General features: G+C 38.3%; 1 protein-coding gene across 1 annotated transcript in view; it reads right to left on the reverse strand.

Moving 5' to 3' along the window:
- The window catches only part of adarb2 (adenosine deaminase RNA specific B2 (inactive)), a 204,569-nt gene that overhangs the window by 22,358 nt on the left and 159,431 nt on the right, over nucleotides 1-22,780 (reverse strand). The window contains exon 4 of the mRNA XM_081353001.1: nucleotides 13,995-14,109. Coding sequence (XP_081209127.1) covers nucleotides 13,995-14,109 — 115 coding nt within the window. The remainder of the gene's footprint in view (nucleotides 1-13,994; nucleotides 14,110-22,780) is intronic.

The raw sequence follows: 22,780 nt of genomic DNA on the forward strand, positions 1-22,780 counted from the left end.
AATGAAGCAACACACAATGATGCTGAAAATTCAGCTTTGCATATGATACATATGCAATATATATATATATATTGTGGCGGACTACCATCGTTCTGACATCAGTCGCCCCTCGCAACACACACAGAGCAGCTGACCAGCAATCAACGCACACACCTGACGGCCATCGACCAACTCATCACTGGGGCCATATTCACCTTATTCCGCCCCGCCCACTTTTACTTCTGTCCAGTACTTCCGTTGTAAACCACATTCCGGTTTAGCGGACCCTCATTCAGTTTAGAGAAGAACTGCAGAGAAGTCTCACTGATAAAATGTCACATAAGATAAGCTAATTTGTGCCAAATGTGCTATGTACGTGTGTACCAACAGCACAGCAATGCACTGTTTCTTGGGGTAATTTTTAAACGACTTTTAGGTGTTTATATGACCCGTCTGATCGCAGCCCGGCCGATGTGTAGTGTTTAGCCTAACGTTACATTAGCCACAAACATCTAATGTTGTAATGGTCTCACTACAGGACACATACACATGCTATACCTTGTTTGAAAGCTATGGTCCTCTAGAATTCAGTTGCTGGATTTATTTTACAGCCATTACTTGTGTTAGAGATCAAACCATAAGAAATTGCAGCTAGCAGTTAGCTAAGCTAACGTTACCCTCTTGTTCATCTAGTTGAAGCTCTACTTTCTTTCTACACCAGTTCGTGGCTATTTTTTTCTCATCTGTTGGCTATACACTGCAATTTATGTATCTGGTGATTAAGCAAACAAACTGTGGTGGAATAATGTTTCAAACTTTAGATGTAGTAGTGTTTCTGCACATCTTCATAACTAAGTAATAGCTATTAGAAAGACACAGCTATTAAATAATTTGATTGTGGCATTGTTTCAAAAGCTTCAAGTGAAATGTACTTTAGTACGTTGCAGCAGTTGTTAATAACCATAGGCCAACGCATTTGGCTATAATATTATAGTCTATCAAGGCAGATAACAGATTGGACCAGGGCAAACAAAGCACTAAGTAGCTAAAACAGGAAGTGAGATTACGCGGATGGCGCCACCCAGTGCTACTTCCGGAATAAGGTGAATAAACGAGTAGGGTCTGCCTGCAGAGCCGGAGGCTGCATTTTCAGGACCCCACTTTTAGGACCGCATTTCTAGGACCCTAGGTTTTTAGTGACAGCGCCACCTACCGAATTAGAGGACCAGCGAAGATGGATGACAATCAGAGTGTGAGTATCAAATGCGAATAAATTTTTACAATTGCGATGCATTTAATTGGAAAGTTAACGTTGCAAACGTGATGGTGATTTGCTAAATAAATAGTCTTGAATGCATAGCCATAGTATTTAGCCTCTAATGCTTGAAAATGAATTGTTAGCACGTTCATTTAACGGAACTGTTGCTTGAAAATGAATTGTTAGCACGTTCATTTAACGGAACTGTTGCTTGAAAATGAATTGTTAGCACGTTCATTTAACGGAACTGTTGCTTGAAAATGAATTGTTAGCACGTTCATTTAACGGAACTGTTGCGTGATAAGCCTGTGTTGACTTATTGACAGCACAATAAAACTGTAGCATGTTCGTTCTGAAAGCTTGTTAATTACTCATTGTTCTTCCATTTTAATTCAGTTAAAATAATCTTAATGTTTTCACTGTCACGTGCTCACAGTCAGCCTGTTTAACGTTACCCACAATACATGTTATGTGTAGTATGCGTCTACATGCGTCTCTTCATTTTGACATGGTTTTATAATGTGTGCTTTAAATATTATATACATATGTAAATGTGTGTGTGTGTATATATATATATATATATATATATATATATATATATATATATATATTTATATTATATTATCTTATAATATAATATTATAATATTTATATATTATAAATATATATATTATATTAATAATATATATAATATATTGATTATACATATTATATATATATATATATTATATATAATATATTTATTATATATATTATATATATATATTATATATAATATATATAATAAATATATTTATATATTAATATTAATCTTATAATATTTATATATTATATATTATATAATATATATATATATATGGTCAGAAAAAAAGTCGTGTCAATGTTATTTCTATTCAGATTTCTCAATTGAGATGGATTTCTCTTTATTGACATGAGTGTTTCTAGAACCTTTGTTCCCACAACATCAAAACCTTTTTTTTTTCAAATCTTTGAACAGTATGCAATAATAGTATTATGAACATTAATTGATATGTGTGCACTGTTTGGTAACTAAGAAAAAAAAATTAAAGAGTAGAACATGTTCAACTAAATGTTCCTTATTTAATTCACTTCTCTTTCTCTCTCTCTCTCTCTTAGGAGTCAGTGATGATGTTGTCCATGAAGTTCTGTTTGTGGTCCACATCATGAACAAATTTGTTTTTGTGTGTGTTCAAGTTCAGTTATTATATATTATTTTGTAAAATATTTTGTGTGTGCAAGTTCAGTTATTATATATTATTTTGTAAAATATTTTGTGTGTGCAAGTTCAGTTGTTATATATTATTTTGTAAAATATTTAGTGTGTTCAAGTTGAGGTGTGATATATTATTTTGTAAAATATACACAATCTACCCCCAGAGTCATCCTTGTCTTCCCTCTATACTTGAAAATGTGGTCGATCTAGTGACTGAAAAGACTATAACATGATTCCTTGTTTATTTTACTTGAGTAATTATATTATGCTAGACCCAATAATTTCTCAACATTCCTAGGAACCAGGTTTAATTGCAATAAATAAAGTAGTATTTGGGTGTAATAAAACTGTAAAACTCTAATGTAGTTAAAACTGGGTGGGTGGAAATACTGCCTGGCACAACTAGGGTCCTGGAAATGCGTTCCTGAGACTGCGGTTCTCCGAGTCGGTAGGTGGCGCTGTCACAAAAAACTAGGGTCCTAGAAATGCGGTCCTAGAAGTGGGGTCCTGAAAATGCAGCCTCCGGCTCTGCAGGCAGATAATATTGGAATAAACACCAGTAAAGATAGGCCAGTGGAGTTTTTGCTCTTCCAGACATTCACTAACATCTGTTTACCCTTTTCTCTTACAGAGAGTGATTAATGAGAAGGAACCTAGAAGCCTTGATAGAACTCTCTGCTGGTCAAGCTAACTCCCTGCTGTCTGGCTGAAGTTTGCAGTCTTCACTCCACTTTCTCCAGCACTCTCACAACAGAAGCACAAGAGCACCAATCCTCCTTCAATCCTCACTGTTGCACAAGAAATAAAGCACACCCTCTGGGTTTAACAACTTGCGTGTTTTCTCTCCTTTTTTCCCAAGCCCGGCTACTATATATATTTATTACATGGCTTGGTTGAATTCTAATGTAGAAAGCGGTCTGTTATTTCTTGATAACAATCCGCTGCGAAGTATAACACACCGTTGCCATGAAAAACAGAGCGTTGCTATGGACGCAGGATTCTAACCGTAGAGACGGAACAGACTATTTTCTTTAGTGGAAGCAATACAATCGTTTTTAAATCAATAAACTCCTCTTTAAATCAATATTTTGTGTCAAATTATTGAATTATTTGGTAGGTAGCCATGTAATAACCGGGATAATGTAGAGCGAGGCGGTTGTTATAGCGAATACAACCCCTTCAGGCTGATTCAAGTCCTGATCAGGATATTTATTACAAAATATGTGCATTGTCATTTTTATAGAAGAGGGTATTATTAACATTCTTCAAAATATAAAATTTTCTTTTGTGTGAACCATCTAACATATTCCTAATAAATCAAGCATTACAGCACATTATTGACAGTCCTGACAGCACTACTGTTGCATGTGACAAGCATAGAGGGAAAAGAGATTCCTGGAACTCCAGGGAAAATAAATCCTCGAGGAAAACAGTGCAGCCGTCCAGCAATAAACCATTACAATGAGTTATGTTCTACTGTTCGCACACTATTAGATGAACTCAACCTTTCCATTCATCAAAGACCGACCCAAACGTCCCAAATGCTCCTCTGAAGGCTAAAGCCAGCTGGTTCTGCCCGGTCTTCTCCTGCCTTACCTGAAAAAATCCCAGCATGCATTGGTACAGAGCACAGCAGGGTCCCAGCATGCCCAGGTTTGTGTGTTCAGGCATCTTTATTCAACAATCCCCAACAGCAAAAACACTTTCTAGAAAAAAATGAAAGTTAAAAGGCCCAAAGCACCACACCTTCCAAGTCTGTTCTCTCCATGCTGTTCCATTTAATGATAGTTTAGATCAATCTGGTGATGGCAGAGAGAAATAAAAGAGAGTGTGTAGTAATTTCTCTCTGTACCGGCATGAAATTGTTGTAAAGGCTCTTCTCTCGGTGTGTGGGGGTGGAAAGGCCTGTGGGCACTGCTGCTTTTAGAACAGCAATAATCATCAACATCTCAGAGAAAGCACATTGTGCCAGTGAAGTGGGTACAAAGGCAAACAGCCTGGATGTGAACATGACTGGCGCTCTCTTTACCCTTCAGTAGACCGCTGTGTGAAGAAGAGGAAAGAGAACAGCACAGTATCAAAGGCAGGTGTGCCGAAAGACATGCACTATACTGGGAACAACTCACCTTATTGTCAAAAAATATGAATTTGCTGAAAAAGTTTTAGATTTAACCCTATAAGGGGTGATATGAAATAATAGTCCATTTTAAATGGAACAGTTTATTGATTCCTTAGACAAAATATACATACAATTTTTATTTTTTTTTGTTGAGAATTATATTTGATATATCAGTCTTTTATGGCTAACATAGAATAAAGCAGTAAGCCCCGTGTAGCCGTGATTTACAGTGAATTTTGAACAGCTAAGAGGCCTAAAACCCCCTTAGCCGTTCTAAATTCACTGTAAATCACGGCTTTACCGCGCTTATTACTTTTATAAAATGGTTGTTCCACATACTTGGCAAGGTTTCATAAAATAAACACACAATAAATAATAATAATAATTGCGTTTTTATAGAAAGTTTATAAATTCAAAAGTCTTCAAATTTAAATATAAGTTATAAATTCGTTTCATTACTTTGCATTACTTTTTCTTACCTTGGCCGGGCTTGCTTTTTTGCTTTTTAATAACAACAAAAAAGTTATATTTTTGGAAATAAATTCAATGAATAATCCTCAGGCTGAAGGAAATGCTAATTCACGCCTTTACTTTTCAGCTGTTCAGCCATTCTGGATCACAGAAGAATAGGATGCAGGAGAAGAATGCTCAACACTATGGCCCTGTCCCAAATGGCACACTCCGGACTTGTGGACTTCCTCAGAGTCCACACTTTGGTGACGTCATGTAGTGCAGACCTATAGAGCCCTTGGCGTGAGTCCACGAGGGCGCATTGAGAGGTATTTTGGGACAGACTCAATCGTCACGCCGGAAATAACGGTCTGGTTGTTGTTGGACAGGAGAAATCACAATTTTGCGTTCCGACGTCTTATCTCCATGTCAACTACACAGCCGGCTTTTACAGTTCTATATTTTGATATTGTGCATGCCACATGGGCATTAGACAATAGATATATCATGCTTATTTAAAGTCCGCGTGAACCGGAAGTTGCAAACGACTTTTCTCCAGTGCTGTGACGTATTTCCCAGTGAAACGGAATATTGAACAGAGGGCAGGGTTTTACTCTAGCGCTCCTCCTCTCCATCTCTCGCTCATTACAGACTAACGGTTTGAGGGGAGTGGTTAAGCATTTCTCAACCCAAGTCCTCAAACCTACGTCATCAGAGAAGGGACGCCATTCCAGACCGGAAGTAACTTTTCAGACTTTGATTAAAGATCACGACGGCAAACAATTTTTTTCTGTGTTTTAACTTGCACGGATTAATTGTTCACCACAAGACTAGTAATATGCGCTAACAAAGTAAATAGGGTCAATTTTGATTTCAGTTGGACTTTAAATGATGTATACAGTTGTTGTACATAATAATACATAATGTTCCATTTGAACTAAGATTACAGTTTTAACACATAATGAAAATGTGCATGAGTTTCAGATGAATTTACAGGTTTCAATATTTATACTGTGTTTATATATGACTCAGTAAAGCCCTGACATTCGCTTCTATTTATTTGATGAATCATAATGCGATCGTATTATTCAATGCGCTATTATTATGTATGAGACATCAACCACTGCTCGATGACAATAATGTTTGTATAAACTGTAGGTAACAACTGGTAAAATGTACATCTAGGTCATAAAAACCGTAATATTTTCTTCTCAGCCATGTCAACAATTGTCCGTGAGCGAAATCTCCTCCCATCCGTTGTCTGACTGGCCTTTCGAAAGGATTCCTGGGTAGTTAAAGTGTGTGGAGCCTGCATCTATGCGGGCTTCGCGGAAGACCGCTTCAAGGGTCCAAAGGGGGCGCCGCTGAGCACACTTCAGATCGCTAAAATGCTGAATGGGACGGCCTACGGACTCGTAGACTCAGCGAGCACGCGCAATTTAAGTCCACAAGACCGAAAGTCCTCATGAAGTGCGCCATTTGGGACAGGGCCTATGGGTACTTCTCAATATCCCTCCTCGTCTCCTCTCTCCTCCGTCCTCCATCCTATGATCCGGAAACCGATCGAGCTCAGCTATCTTGAAGGACATCTCAATTCTCTAATTGCACCGCGAGGAGTCGAGGAGGCTTCCCGAGGAGTTATGAGCGAGGATACACAGGTGTATCCTATGCGGAAGAGTTTTATCGAATAACGCAACGCACGAATAAATTCTCCTCCCCCTTCACATCGGTCACAATAATTTTAATTTATACTTTACCTTTGCAGCTTAACCATGCAATCTATGATAATATGGATCTCACACTCGAGGAGGAAAAACAGCCACATTTTATTCAGAGGCCCAAATGGAGTAAAAATATGCTATATGGAGCAGATGTTGTTATTTATTTGGTCAAATGTAAGATGAAATTCTGATGTTTGTAATGTAAATCAGTGAGATAACAGTATAACAGATAAAAAGCATTTAAATATCAGTTGTCACTATTTCTCCCAATAGTATTATTCTCTAATTATATAGTATTGCTCTTAGTAAGATGATATTTAAATGCTTGTTTTCATGATCAAACTCATACAATGCAAAGCAATACAATGATGATTGAGAGATGAGCAAATAAATGTTCCTCAAATGCCTGATGGATCATTTTTGTTATATTTTAACAAGATTTAAAAGTAATGTACATCAATGAGATTTTATATATTGCATATATTGTTTATACATTGTAATACATTAATTGATATAGTATACAATTGATTTTATAAATGCATTCTACAGACTACAAAAATACAATTGTAAACTTTATCTATGAAAAAGCAACAAGAAATGTTCTAAGGCCTCTAACCTTCACAAACTTGCACCAGATTCATAAAAAAGTGTCATATCCAGTGATAATCAGCGAGTGGAAAGTGAGGACTCCACTGAAGACACTCTTCATCGGCACATGGGTCACTCTAGTGGAGGTCTGTCAGGGGAAGCCCATGTGCTGATATGAGCTTAGTAAGCATCATTAACCCCACATTTTCTAAATGAGTTTTGTTTCGCACAACAAGGAAAGAAAGAATGCAGTTCATCAGCTTCTTTATGAGGCCATCAAATCACAAGGAATCATTAGATGGGTTTTTATGCGTACTCTGCTTTGGGAGGTCTAACTACCATATTGGATTGGATGGGCACAGTATATTTTGGTTAAAAAAAAATATGCAGAAAGCGATTATTACTGAAAATTGATGAATTTGCATTAAACGTATCTTCTTCAGGGGTAAAGCAAATGGCCGAGGTCATCATCTACCAAGTCATTTACATGCCATTAGGAATAAAGAGGCTCATGAACTGATCCTTTACAAGTTGGTCTTGCATGTTAAAATGTTTGAATATCAAATGAGGTCAAAATGGTGTACAGAATCATCACCATTTAACAAATTGTGTTCCAGAGATAATTCCCACCGCAAGGAAACCTTTGAGCAAATATGGCACGCTTATATAAAACGATATGATTAGAGAATGAGCTTTATCTACAAAAACAGACTAAATAAATTGTATTATCACTGTTAAATATTGAATCTTTGACTGAAAAAATGTGAAGAAATTTGTTGACTGCATTTCCATATTATCCCACCATGTTTCCTCTAAATGATGAAGTTTGAAATTATCGGAACATCAAGGCTAGCATAAGTGCACATTCGACATCGCATTTACATGAATATCTAGGAAAATCACTGCGATTTGTGAAACTGGCGAATGCTAAATGTGGAATAAAATGCAATTTTGTCGTGATGCCACATAACAAGAAAACTTTTCAGACCCTTTTTCCAGCATAGAAATCAGTCTTTCCACTTCTGAATTGCTCTAAACACAATCATCTGTTCTCCAAATGTGGAAGCAGACATGATTGGTTCCCTTTACCAGCCTAACTGTGCATCTGATGTTCAAAACCCAGTCTCCCAGCATCCGTACTGCGCCTGGCTGAAATACGATTACGCACCATCTGATTCAAGCGGTGTCTGTTTCTTTTACGTTACCAGATGAAATAATCCAATAAGAGTCTTGTGAGAAGCACTCTCGCTCAGGTTATGACTCCCTCTGCGAAAGTCCCGCGGTTCAAAGTTGGACCCGCATTAATATTCCACCGGTGCCCGTGCCAGTCTAAAAGATTCAATAGATGCTCAAAGAGCAGTGAACAGAACCCCTAGTGTTTCTGTCAAGTTTGCGTGTCTGCTCGCCTGCCACAAATTCTTGGGCACCGACGTCTGGATCTTTGAAGATAACAGTCTTAATAAACATGCTCTGCAATTACTGTGAGGCAGACGGAGCTGAGAGAAGGAGAGAAAGAGGGAGACAGAGCAGCGAGGACAGGGATTAGGTCAGATCTCACTGAAGTCTAAACTGATGAGCTGTGGTCTTCAAAAGAAAAACTTGATACCGATCCTGCAGTGACTCCTGAAAGCCTGCAGCTGCGTCTTACACAAACACATTGAAACATCGCGCCAACCTTTCACTGCTAGTCAACTAGGCTGTTTTAACTCATCGTGGGATATATACTGTATATACTAGCAACAATAAACCATTAAATACCAATATGGGATAAGGCAAGTATCACTATTGTTTATACTTGGGGTTCAAATTTAAACCACTAACCCTAAATATTAAATCGCTCTGGTTTCTGCAATTAATCGTGATCAGGGTTTGACATTAACCCTGTGTATTTCAATTGTACTCTTTTAAAAAGGCATCTGAAATAATAAACTAAGTGCAATGCAGTGTTTTTCTAAACATATTGATATACTGAAATATCTGAAACACTTTCCAATACTCATTTTCCACAGAATAGATACAGGATACCAGCTGTTCTTTCTCTCTCTCTCATCAGTGAGTTACACACAAACCCGCCTCCACTCACTCACTCATTTCATTTGCTCCGGATAAATGTTGCTGTTACAGGGCTTGAATTTCAGCGTGGGATTGCGCGTATTGCACATAATTTTACTCATTCCCGCAGATTTCGTGCCCACACCCAAAGTGCGGCACATAAAGCCGCCTCTCAGCACTAAATTGAGTTCTTTTTCACTGCTAATTGCGATTAAACAGTCAAATACACACAAAATGATGTCAAAATGCCGATCTTGGCGAGTATTCACATAAACAAGTTATGTTTTAAATGAACGTAAACAGTTGAGAAAGAAAATGCATGTGTAACAGTATAATGGCTCTTAACCCTTTAAGGTACGCACCATGAAAAAAGCAAAGGAAAAATTATTTCTTTGCATTTTTTATTCAATTATGATAACAATAACAACAATCAATATTTTTTTTTAAATTAGATCCTACAGTATTTTAGATACAGTGCTCTACCAAACGGTTGAGATGTCTGTTCATAGTAAAAGAACAACATTCAGAACAAGTCATATTAAGTGCAATTTCTTGACCAATAAAAAATCTGATGGTTGCTATTGATGGCTCCAAACACATCAAGAGTGTGTGTGTGTGTGTGTGTGTGTGTGTGTGTGTGTGTGTGTGTGCTGGTGCAAAACTTCAACCAAGATTTGATTAGTACGGAGCCCCCCCAAGTCCCACTTTGTCAAAAAAAAATTATTATAACTATCTTGTGGCCTCAGGATAGTAACTCGTGGCCTCAAGATTTTGTTACTATCTTGAGACCACAAGTTACTATCTCGAGGCCACGAGATACTATCTCGAGGCCACCAATTACTATCTCGAGGCCACAAATTACTATCTCGAGGCCACCAATTACTATCTCGAGGCCACAAATTACTATCTCGAGGCCACGAGTTACTATCTCGAGGCCACCAATTACTATCTAGAGGCCACAAATTACTATCTCGAGGCCACGAGATACTATCTCGAGGCCACGAGATACTATCTCGAGGCCACGAGATACTATCTAGAGGCCACAAATTACTATCTCGAGGCCACGAGATACTATCTCGAGGCCACGAGATACTATCTCGAGGCCACGAATTACTATCTCGAGGCCACGAATTACTATCTCGAGGCCACGAATTACTATCTTGAGGCCACGAGTTACTGTCTTGAGGCCACGAGATACTATCTTGAGGCCACGAGATACTATCTTGAGGCCACGAGTTACTATCTTGAGGCCACGAGTTACTATCTTGAAGCCACGAGTTAGTATCTTGAAGCCACGAGTTAGTATCTCAAGGCCACAAATTTCTATCTCGAGGCCACAAATTACTATCTCGAGGCCACAAATTACTATCTTGAGACTACGAGTTAGTATCTTGAGGCCACGAGTTACTACCTTGAGGCCACGAGTTACTATCTTGAGGCCACGAGATACTATCTTGAGGCCACGAGTTACTATCTCGAGGCCACAAATTACTATCTCGAGGCCACGAGTTACTATCTCAAGGCCACGAATTACTATCTCGAGGCCACAAATTACTATCTTGAGACTACGAGTTAGTATCTTGAGGCCACGAGTTACTACCTTGAGGCCACGGGTTACTACCTTGAGGCCACGAGTTGCTATCTTGAGGCCACGAGTTGCTATCTCGAGGCCACAAATTACTATCTCGAGGCCACGAGATACTATCTTGAGGCCACGAGATACTATCTTGAGGCCACGAGATACTATCTTGAGGCCACGAGTTACTACCTTGAGCCCACGAGTTGCTATCTCGAGGCCACGAGTTGCTATCTCGAGGCCACGAGTTACTATCTTGAAGCCACGAGTTAGTATCTTGAAGCCACGAGTTAGTATCTCAAGGCCACAAATTTCTATCTCGAGGCCACAAATTACTATCTCGAGGCCACAAATTACTATCTTGAGACTACGAGTTAGTATCTTGAGGCCACGAGTTACTACCTTGAGGCCACGAGTTACTATCTTGAGGCCACGAGATACTATCTTGAGGCCACGAGTTACTATCTCGAGGCCACAAATTACTATCTCGAGGCCACGAGTTACTATCTCAAGGCCACGAATTACTATCTCGAGGCCACAAATTACTATCTTGAGACTACGAGTTAGTATCTTGAGGCCACGAGTTACTATCTCGAGGCCACAAATTACTATCTTGAGACTACGAGTTGCTATCTTGAGGCCACGAGTTGCTATCTCGAGGCCACAAATTACTATCTCAAGGCCACGAATTACTATCTCGAGGCCACAAATTACTATCTTGAGACTACGAGTTGCTATCTTGAGGCCACGAGTTGCTATCTCGAGGCCACAAATTACTATCTCGAGGCCACGAGATACTATCTTGAGGCCACGAGATACTATCTTGAGGCCACGAGATACTATCTTGAGGCCACGAGTTACTACCTTGAGCCCACGAGTTGCTATCTCGAGGCCACAAATTACTATCTCGAGGCCACGAGATACTATCTTGAGGCCACGAGATACTATCTTGAGGCCACGAGATACTATCTTGAGGCCACGAGTTACTACCTTGAGCCCACGAGTTGCTATCTCGAGGCCACGAGTTGCTATCTCGAGGCCACGAGTTGCTATCTCGAGGCCACGAGATACTATCTTGAGATACTATATTGATCAAATATTTTTCATCAAATATGTAATTTAATAATATTAAATGTATCATTTTACCAACACTAACCCTTTTGTTCATTGTAAATAGCTAATTTTACCAACATTAGCTAATTTTACCAACATTAGCTAACTTCTCTACCCTAAAAGTACTACTCAACCGTTTGGTAGAGCATTTTTTGAAAAAATTATTTGACCCTTATAAGACTTATTTTTGTTTAATTAAGTTACATAATTCTGTTTAACATCTCCTCTGAAACGATAATATGTCAACAAAATAGTTTTACCTTTAAAAGTCCCGCCGATATGCGTCATCAAAGGATGAGTAAATTTTTGCTGTGTCACATGCTGTTTGAAGGAACAATAAAAAGGCATGCTGCTCACAGACACAGCGCCATCTAGTGGATTTTTTTAGCATTGCACAACTACACCAAACAATAGAGATGACTCATTCAGGTTGAGTTAAGCTTGATGCATTTTTCAATTAAATATAGTGACTTAAAGTGGGGTCTACCAAACGGTTGAGTAGTACCTTAAAGGGTTAAAGTGACAGCATCCTAATATTCCTGCTAACAAATTATGAGATAATATTAAAAAATATCTATATGGCAGTTTTTCCCCATGGTTTTGATGTCCAAATTGTGGCCAGTGAAAATGCTGAGTGGCTTGTAACTTTGGAAAACCACTAGTCACAGTGACTGGTGAGCAAAAAGGTTAATGTCAAACCCTGATCGTGATTAATGGCAAAAACCTTACCACTTGTTTCCACTTCACACAGATAATCACACAGATTATCCAAATGAAAGAGGAAACAACATAAAAACAGTGTTTTAAATATTTGATATTTGTATAATGGTATCTTTTTAACTAAGCACTTTGAATGAAGGTCAGTATCACTGATACTAATATTGATACGGATGCCTCTAAAAATAAGGTAAAATTAGTAATCATAGCAATTCAGTATTGCCGTACTAAAGCCAGGCCTAAAATGTTAATTGTTATATTGTTTTTATTGATTATTTATTACCAATTACAGAACTTTTAATTCAAGTGAAATTAAATAATATTCAAATAAAACCATTATAATTGTTTTTTTTGCATTTAGCTTTTGTATAGCAGAAATTAATGTGTTATTTCCCCCACTCCTACTATATATTAACCATTGGCAACTTCTCCCACACCATTAGTTATATGGACTGAATCATTGTGATTTTCATCTGGTGGATGAACTCAGAACACCCCAGTGAGCACCTACAACACACTAGCAACAACCTAAAAATGCCTTTTCAATAAACACATTGCAACACACCAATGACCACGTCTAGTGTTGTAGCTTTGCACATGCAACCAAACATTTTCTTCAGAGAATGTAAAATTCAAAAGTTAAAATCTAAAATGAAAGCTGTCAGTGTCCATATAAAAGTGCAAAAAAAGACAGACCCGTTTATAAACAGGTTTCCCAAACACTTTCCCCCAGTCTGCTATTGGTCAGACTACACACACCGAAGCTATGCCATTGGTTGAGTTGTTGCTATAGTCAAGCTGATTGGATGCTTAAACTAATAACAATGTTTTGATAGTGCCACAGAGCCACAGCACTTGCACCTTAATGAATGACTTATAGTTGACGTGGAATATAAATCTGGGATGAGGGAAAGTATTTTAACCTATTAAAACATACACACATCACCTTTAATATTGTTCTAAAACAACAACAACAACCCAAGACCTGCATTGCCTGTAAATCATTTCTTTGACTGCTCGTTGAATACTTTTTCCGATATATGTGCATCTTTGTCTGTTGATTTTTCACAGGTGATAAAGTACTAAATATTTCATACAAAGCTCCACACTCAGAGGATACACAGAGACTTCTTTTCCCTTATTGAACTTCTTAAATAATTCACAGGCCGATTGAAATGATGCCATACCTCTGGTCATGACGATGCCCGCTAGGCCTTTGTGACGCGCGTGCAGAAGTGAGGAGCAGCCGGCCAGCTCTGTGTATTTCTCTCGCACCAGGTGGAATATTGCATCAGCAAACTCCTGCAATACACAACAGGTTCTTGGTAAGTTTGATCCCTTTTTAAAAAATATGTCCATAAGGATGATATTTTGCTGTTCATGTAGCATATTGCACTGCACAGTACTGAAAACATTTAGTATTATCTTCCAAAAATGTTTTTAATTTGCAAACATCAATTTTCAAGATTATCTCCAGTTTATCTAAACTCAAATGTAAATGCATTGCACAAAAAGAAAAACAGAATTTAAATTCCTTCATATTTTCAAAGTCTATTTTATACATCAAAAATCTATGTAATAAAAAAGATTTTATGACATGTCTAAATATTTGAATGTGCTGCTAAGTATTAATAAAATCAAATGTTAATATCTGACCATATTATTTGATACGGCAATGTTACTGCTACAAAATTTTGATTAAAAATAACTTGACTTTATTCAGACAGGATATTGCATAATAGAGGCCATAAATCATATATATATATGAAGCATATTTAATTGCAAATCAATTAAATTCAGCGAATAGATTTGCTATTCCATGATCACACAATGACTTTGCCCGTAGCATTTATTCCCCCCATCACACCAACACGGTGACCCAATTAATTTGTGTCAAAACATCGGCCATCAATAGAGTAATTGGAAGGCGAAGAGACCACGGGCGCGCTCATAGTCAGACGTTTATCTGAGACACTTTCGCTAATGGAACAGCGTGATTAGTTTGGTGGCGTCTCAAATGGACCATCTGTCCATCGCTCTGAGCTCAGGGTTGATGCCGCCAGGCTGAAAAATAACCTGGACCCTGTGTTTGCATTCAACAGACGGGCTTCGGCCCAATCCTGCCCTGTACAGCTGTTCCCGAACCTGTGCGTTTAGACTTTTCATACCAAGTCCACAACTGATGCTATTATGTTGCTGTGGCAATTAGTGGCTTATGGAGGCAAACACATTTTCATACAGTACATACACACACAGATGCACCTCTTTACGGAGGATGTTCACAGTATGTAGCGCGGATGAACTGATTGAAACACAACAGGAATGTGCCTGCTTGCGGACCCTTTACAGGCTTGAATGACTACTGTCATGACAACTCTCGAAGTGTTTGGCATGGTAATGGATATGATAATGTTGATATGTTTTGGCGGAATAGATCTAATATGCTGCTACTGCAGAGTACGGGATTTGCTACTGCCAACACACACTGAACACGGTGCTGTGAGCAAGACATGCCGCTGTTGTACAATATAGCGTACATGAATTACCCGTAGCAGATCTATACAGATGGAGCTGGGGAAGATGGAGGGTTTCTGAAAGAGCGCTGCACTGCTATAACAAATGCTGAGCGAGTATTTAAAGGGTGAGAAGCGATCTCATTGGCTACTGATACAGCAGGAACCAATCAGCTGTGCCCTAAAGAGAATGATGTGATTGCACGCAGATTGAGTTAAGGACCTGTCAGCCTGCACAATCTAGAGTTTCATGACAGAACTTTCTATTTAGCAGAAAAATATACATGCTATTTTATATGTATTTATATGTAAATAGGCACTCACTGATACATATCAATGCATGGCCAACTGTATTTTAATTATGAAAAAAAATACATCTATGAAATCTGTATTTTATGAATTCAAGCAAACAAATCAGTAAACACTTGAACATATCTGAAGTTTGTATAATATGAAATGTATATTTGTAATTTATAAGTTCACATTTAAATTATAGATGTAAATTGTTTTTTTGTTTAAGAAACAGTCCATTATGGTATTATATATAAATATATTATTATATAAGTATGCTACATGATGAATACTAATTAGATTACACTGAAAAACAGCATATATTGCCCTACAAATGCAAAACACAGTAATACCAACACCGAAAACTGGTGAAAAAAAAAATGCTTCTTTTGTATTTAATTTTAATTGGTTTTATATTCATTTTCATACTGGAATTAAATGATAAAAGATGAAATGTGTAATGTTTTCATGTTCAAATATTTCTATCTCAGTTTAATGTTCGGTGACAACTGTAAGAAAACCAATACCAATGTATTTCAGTTGTATGCAGCAACAAAACTCTCTGGAAATGTGCCATACTGTATCACCTAATCATATGAACAAAATGATGGTGTCCTCATTAATCTGGTTCGATAGCTAGCAGTAACACACAGTAAAGTGCTCCTTTAGCTTGAGCTTGCCAAGCCGGCAGACATATTTAAATGCCTCTCAGTGGTAATTAAACACTAATCCCAATGTCACCTTAATAAAACATCTTTTATTGGTGACATTAAAAGGATTAAGAGGGATGCCCAACATTTCCACACCTCAAAGACAGAGGCGTGAGCTATCGTTGGACTGACGCCCGAGTTCAGTGCCTTCATGATCCAACATTCACCTCTCGTGAGAAGGAATTAGGGCCGACTGGAAAAACAGCTACATTTTTACATTTTCTGCAAATCGTGCTGTCATTATACTAGCGTCAACTAAATGGTTACCAGGGTGTTGCTATGTAGTTTCTTAGGACTAGTTTCTTATCGATCGTGTCTGTAGTAATGGGACAAAGTTTAATACTACTTTAATAACAAAGAGAACACAACCCTCAGCACTGGCTCTAAGTGGCTAGTCTTTTGTTTGCTACATGCCAACAGCACCTTATAAGCTTTTAAATTTCACATACTTGTCTCAACTTGAACCATTAATGGCAATCAAATCCTTTGATTCCTTTTGAAGATATGCCACAATAATTAAGTCTTTTGCATAAATCTGTATTCACAAATCTGAAGGGGAAAAAAGGGAAATGTCTTGCAGGTAATGGACTGAAATTAGTTATCAAAGGCAGAAATAAACTATTTAGAGCACTCAAAAGGGACTCTAATACCTTGAAAGTGTCCATGAAAAGGAAGGAAAAAATCAAAAGCAGAAAAATTGTGATTTAGTCTCTGGCACATTGCTAGAGAATTTGTGTTGAATGTTAATCAGGCAAAGAATAAGACGGCTCTGTCAAATCAGAGAAAAATTGCAATCCAACTCCTTTCAGTTTGCAAGGTGTGGATCATGTGACAAGACAAAAACAGCATCTTGTGATGTGCGGAGGTTCTTTCTGTCGTCTAGGAAGAACAAACACAATCATAAAATGCATCACAATATGATACACTGCATTGCTGCTATATTTAGCTTTACCATGGTGTTCCACCTCTTGTACCTCTAGTAATACTTGTAATATCACTTAACCTGTGAAGTTTCTCTGCTCTTGTACAGTATTATGCAAAATAATAATGAAAAATTATAGAATATCAAGGTCCCTAAACATTAACTGCCAATAATTTCACACGTATCAAGTATATCTTGCCTAAACCTCACACTTCAGTTTTGAAGCAGATGTTAAAACAAAACTTATTACTTCAAATCGGTTGAAAATCGGCAGATACGTGGGCTTAGGTAAAGGTGTAGTTATAATTAGCAAGGTTATTTTTACAAATAACACATCAATGGCACAACATTTTATCAGGTTTCATTACAACTCTCTTTCAAGAAGTTGTGTTTCCAATGTAGAATGTCAGAAGCACTGCTGCCGTCATCTCCCCTCAGAAGTCAATATTGTGCCAGGAACACAAATGTCAACAGGGAAATTTTCTCGACTGATCCCTGACCCAGAAGTCTGTCCCTTGGGGGCGTCTTGCTGACAAAAGGGTCCTGGCAATGCATGCTTTTCTCTGCAGGGAAATGGACTAGAGAATTCGACTGCCTGCTTTCCGACTCAGGTGAGCAGACAGCAAGAGCGTTGGGATTTTGTTCTACTACAGTATGAGAACTTGTCAAGACGTGTGCACCCTGTTTAGCGACTGACTTTACTTGCTAAAAATTATTGATGACCTTTGTTTTTTTTACAAAAGGTAAAAGCCCAATATATCATAATGAGTAAATGATGATTTAAATGGTTAGTTCACTCAAAAATTTAAATTATCCCATAATTTACTCACCCTCCAGCCATCCTAGGTGTATATGGCTTTCTTCTTTCAGTCAAACACAATCAGAGTTATATTAAAAAAAAATGTCCTGGCTCTTCCAAGCTTTATAATGGGAGTGAATAGTAACTGAGATTTTGAAGCCCAAAAAAGTGCATCCATCCATCCAACCATCCATAAAAGTAATCCATATGGCTCCAGAGGGTTAACAAAGGACATCAAAATTGAAGCGATGCATTTTTGTGAGAAAAATATCCATAAATATAACTTTATAAACTGTTGCTTCCGGTTCACGAGTTCCAGCGTATGACGTAGGATGTCAGAGTAGCGTAAGCTTAGCTGAGAGTAGACGCCTTTTGTAGTTCAAACTAACAGGGCTGGGCAACAAACTCAAGCTCCTCCCATAATTCTCTTTAAATATTCTCGTTTTAGACTTCTAATTTGTGACCAGTTCTTTAATTTTGCTCTATCCTCTGCGCTTCCACGTTCGTCAATACATCATGTGTCAGGTCAGATGTCACTCTTCGCCGGAACTCGACTCATGAAAGAAGCCAGTGATTTTAGTTTATAAAATTATATATATATATATATATATATATATATATATATATATATATATATATATATATATATATATATATATATTTTTTTTTTTTTTTTTACAAAAAAACACATCGCTTCAGAAGGCCTTTATTAACCCACTGGAGTCATATGGATTACTTTTATGATGGATGGATGCACTTTTTTGGGCTTCAAAATCTCATTTACTATTCACTCCCATTATAAAGCTTGGAAGAGCCAGGATATTATTTAATATAACTCCGACTGTGTTTGGCTGAATGAAGAAAGTCCTATACACCTAGGATGGCTTGAGGGTGAGTAAATTATGGGATAATTTTATGTTTTGGGTGAACTAACCCTTTAATGCATTTCATAAAATGCAGATTCAGTGAGGACCAATACATAAGCATAAGTTACATACAATTATGTGCAGCAATAAAAAGACAACACCAACAGTTATTGAAAAATGAAGCAATTTTACATAATTATGAAATTAGCCCTATAAATCATTATGTTTTTATTGTACACACCATGCCAATAAATCTCAACATCTTTCAAACTCTAGTTAACACTCCCACAATTAACGACTTCCATTGCATGACGTGAGAATCATATATTTCCTAGCAGGACGAGACGACTCTGTGCTTTACAATCTCCAGCTTGAGAGAATCCAATCATATGACGGCGCGTAAGGGCCATCTCTCGAGAACCCCCCACCCCCCCGGCTTATCAGGGCCCAACAGAGCAGCCGTGCCTGCAAAGAAATGGGGCCATGTCTTCTATTTCTTTATAGAGGTATTTAACAATTCATTCACCAAGTTTAATAGTGTCTTTCCATGGTTATATCATCCTCCGCCCTGCTGCCCAGGGTGGGTTCTTTGAAAATCAATATCCGTTGGAAGCCTGCCTCAGGAGCTTTGGAAAATCTCAAAGTGGCAGATACCCACAGTGCCACACATTTCACTCCTCTTTGTTCTCTGTTACCCATGCTATTAAACTCTCAGGTTCCATTTCTCGCCTTGGCTTTACAAGGAAGCCCACACTTTCATTTCTGTTTGCATTGTTTTACAGTTTGTTTTCCTTTCTTTCCACGCGAACAAAAAGGAGAAGTGGGAAAAGTGCTGACGAAGCCCCCGCCCTTCCAAAGTGAACTGTGTACCGCTTTGTGATGTCGCCTCAAACTGTGTCCAACCTTTTAGTGTGCAGAAGGTCCAGATGGCCCTGCAGCCTGCAAGACAGATTTTCAGCCGGCCACGCTTTCTGCTCTATCAGCGGGGAGCTGTCAGTCAGATCAGCCTGGCTGGGCCACCAGTGCTGTTAAAAACAATGCCTTTTCATCTATCAGTTGTAAGACTCCCTACGCCCCTTCAAAAAATAGCAGGAACAGAGAGCTTTGATTTGGATCCTTCAACGATACGAAGGAGAGTTGGGTCACTTAACCCAAAGGGATGGACAATGCACCTGACCCCATTGCCTACAGGGATCATGACAAATTTGCAGCTTGGAACAAATGACCTCCACCATCAGGAAAGAGGTTATGGTGGAATGAGACGACCTGATAAAGCAATGGCCTGATTTTTTAGCTTACTTCGAAAATGAAATGTAAAATGTAAGCCAACTACTTTGAGACTTGAGGTCTATTAGGCTGGAAAAAAGAGAGCGACGAATCTACACTTCAACGTCAAAGTCAGACATGCGCCTTTGACCACGATGCTACAAGAGCACTGCATTTTTAAACTAGTGTCACAATACAAAAATGTAACAATATGTATCATGGATATAGGGACAATATGTATTGTGTATAGTTTACCAAAAATGAAAATTACTGTGTGTGAAAATAATTGACAGAGTTTTAGTGTCTGTACTACATCAAACTACTATATATAATGTTGAATATTATGTACAGTGTAATAATGCAATGGAGGAATATTTGTGGGTCCTGATAATGCCAAATGTCTTATGTTACCAATAAAAAGTGGCCTATACATTATTTTAAATATATCTAGTCAGTGAAAGAGTGCAAGCATATTCGTCTAAAATAATTCTGTTTTCAGCTTCAGAATCATCAATATTTTTATTCTGGTGTCACTATTGTCCTGTGCATCGGGTTACCAGCACTAAGTCCAAGCCTATTCATTTACATCCACAATGTAATACCAAATTTATAATTTTAATTATAACCTTTTACCATTTGTCTTGGAGTATCGCAATAATATTGCATCGTGAGTTCAGTATCGTGATATGTATTGAATCGTGACATGAGGGTATCATAACACCCCTATAAAATGCTGTATCAAACTTTATGTTGTACTATAGCTATTTTTTACTGTCCTTACACCCTATAGTGCTTTTTCTTTGAACTCAAGTCCTGGGTTCAATTCATTTGGTTGCTGTTTGGTTGGAGAAACCAGCCAACCTCACTTTACCCCCAAAGGAAAAGGGGGTGGATGTGAACTTGTCTTTGGACCAAGCAATCAGAAATGAAAACAGTCTTAGCATGATAAATGTTACCAAATAAACACCTACAACCAAACAAGCTGAAAAAAAGTTCTTTTCCAGGCCATGCGCACTAACAAACCTGCAGTGAGGATCGTAATCATGCACTTCTGCAGCCGTATAAAACAGATGTTGTTCGGAAGTGTGTGTGCATGCGTGTGTGTGAAGCTAGGTTGCAGGGTTTGAAGCCCAATAATTGTCCTGCTCTAGTGAGGGCATCTGATCATAGAGACCTGGCAAACAGATATGAAAGCAGCTTTCGGGATCAGTTCATCTGTGCCACACACTATCATGGCACCATGTTGGTTTTGCCCTGCATGGGTTTAATTCTCTCTCCATGTGCACTCAAGCTGGTATTATCTGTGCGCCAAGAGGTGCCACGGTGCAATACACTGATCCTGTGCCTGTACTCTTAAAATCTATGTGTCCACTCTGCTTCAGACATTAGGCAGTATATAGTGCCAGTATGTATAGCCTGGTTTCCAGTGTGGAAAATGTGTAAAAAAAAAAACGAGGCCCCAGCTTGTTTTAAAGGCTGAGCATCAATCCCACCTGATTAACCCTCGTGTCAAGATAGAAAAGCACAGATAAGAGGCAAAATGGCTTAATAATGCCAGAGAGGGTGTAAAACACACATCAGGGCCTTTATACATAATGCATCAAATAAAGAGGACAGGGAAGAGGCTCCTTCAAAAGCATAACACGACCTGCCCCTCAGAATGAATTCGTGAGCGGGAGGGAGTTAGTGGGGAAGATTGAGACACAGAGGAGGTACGGGAAAATGAAGAGGAAAGATTGCCGGAGAAAAGGGAAGAGTGTGATGTTCTCTTAATGAGCGCCTCTAGTGTGACCGTAAGGGCTTTTCACGCGTCACTCATTAATCCACTCCTGATTGTGAAGAGCCCTGCTAAAGGAAAGGCCACAGAAAACACTATCATCATCACTCCCAAAACGGCACGAATGCCTGGGTCGACATTTGGTAACGCTACGCAGTTTTGTTTTATATGCTGTTCAATGTTGATGATCGCATTTTTTTATGCTATCACTTGTTTCTGCTTCTTCTTCTGTGTTTTGATCAGGAGATTCTGTACTCTTTCAGAAGATGTGTAATAGCGCCCCCTACAGTATAACAGTGAAAACATGGAAAGCTGGAAAATTGGCCCCAATGGTGGGTAAATAGTTAACACATCTTGAATATCAGCTAAAGCAAAAAAAGCTGAAGTTACCAAAGCTTAAGAAAAAAAAAAAACTGACCAGAAGACCTCACTAACTGACTAGTTTATTGTTGGAGAGTTGACAATATGTCCCCCCAAAATAGCAGAAAACTATTTTTTATAATATATTTTTATTTCTTGAAATTTTGTCGCTTCGTACTGCAATTTGTTTTTAATGTGGAAAGAAAAAATGCCTAATGCCCTACACTGAAGCAGTAGGATGAGGCGTTAAACAGAATAGCATCCGAACAAATCAACCTACCAAAGGGAAAGCTAGCACGCACAACTTCAAAAATATTGCCTCGACAAGCACCTTCCATGTGCTACCAGAGATGAGACGCGTTCAAACGCCCTGTGAAGTCGCATTTGCTGTCATGTTTGAGGGAGAACGTTCTGACCATCAACCAGAAACATCACAACTCTATCACTTCTGCTTCTCTTGAAGATACCA

Source organism: Scardinius erythrophthalmus (assembly GCF_964197995.2).
Source record: "Scardinius erythrophthalmus genome assembly, chromosome: 22".
NCBI lineage: Eukaryota > Metazoa > Chordata > Actinopteri > Cypriniformes > Leuciscidae > Scardinius > Scardinius erythrophthalmus.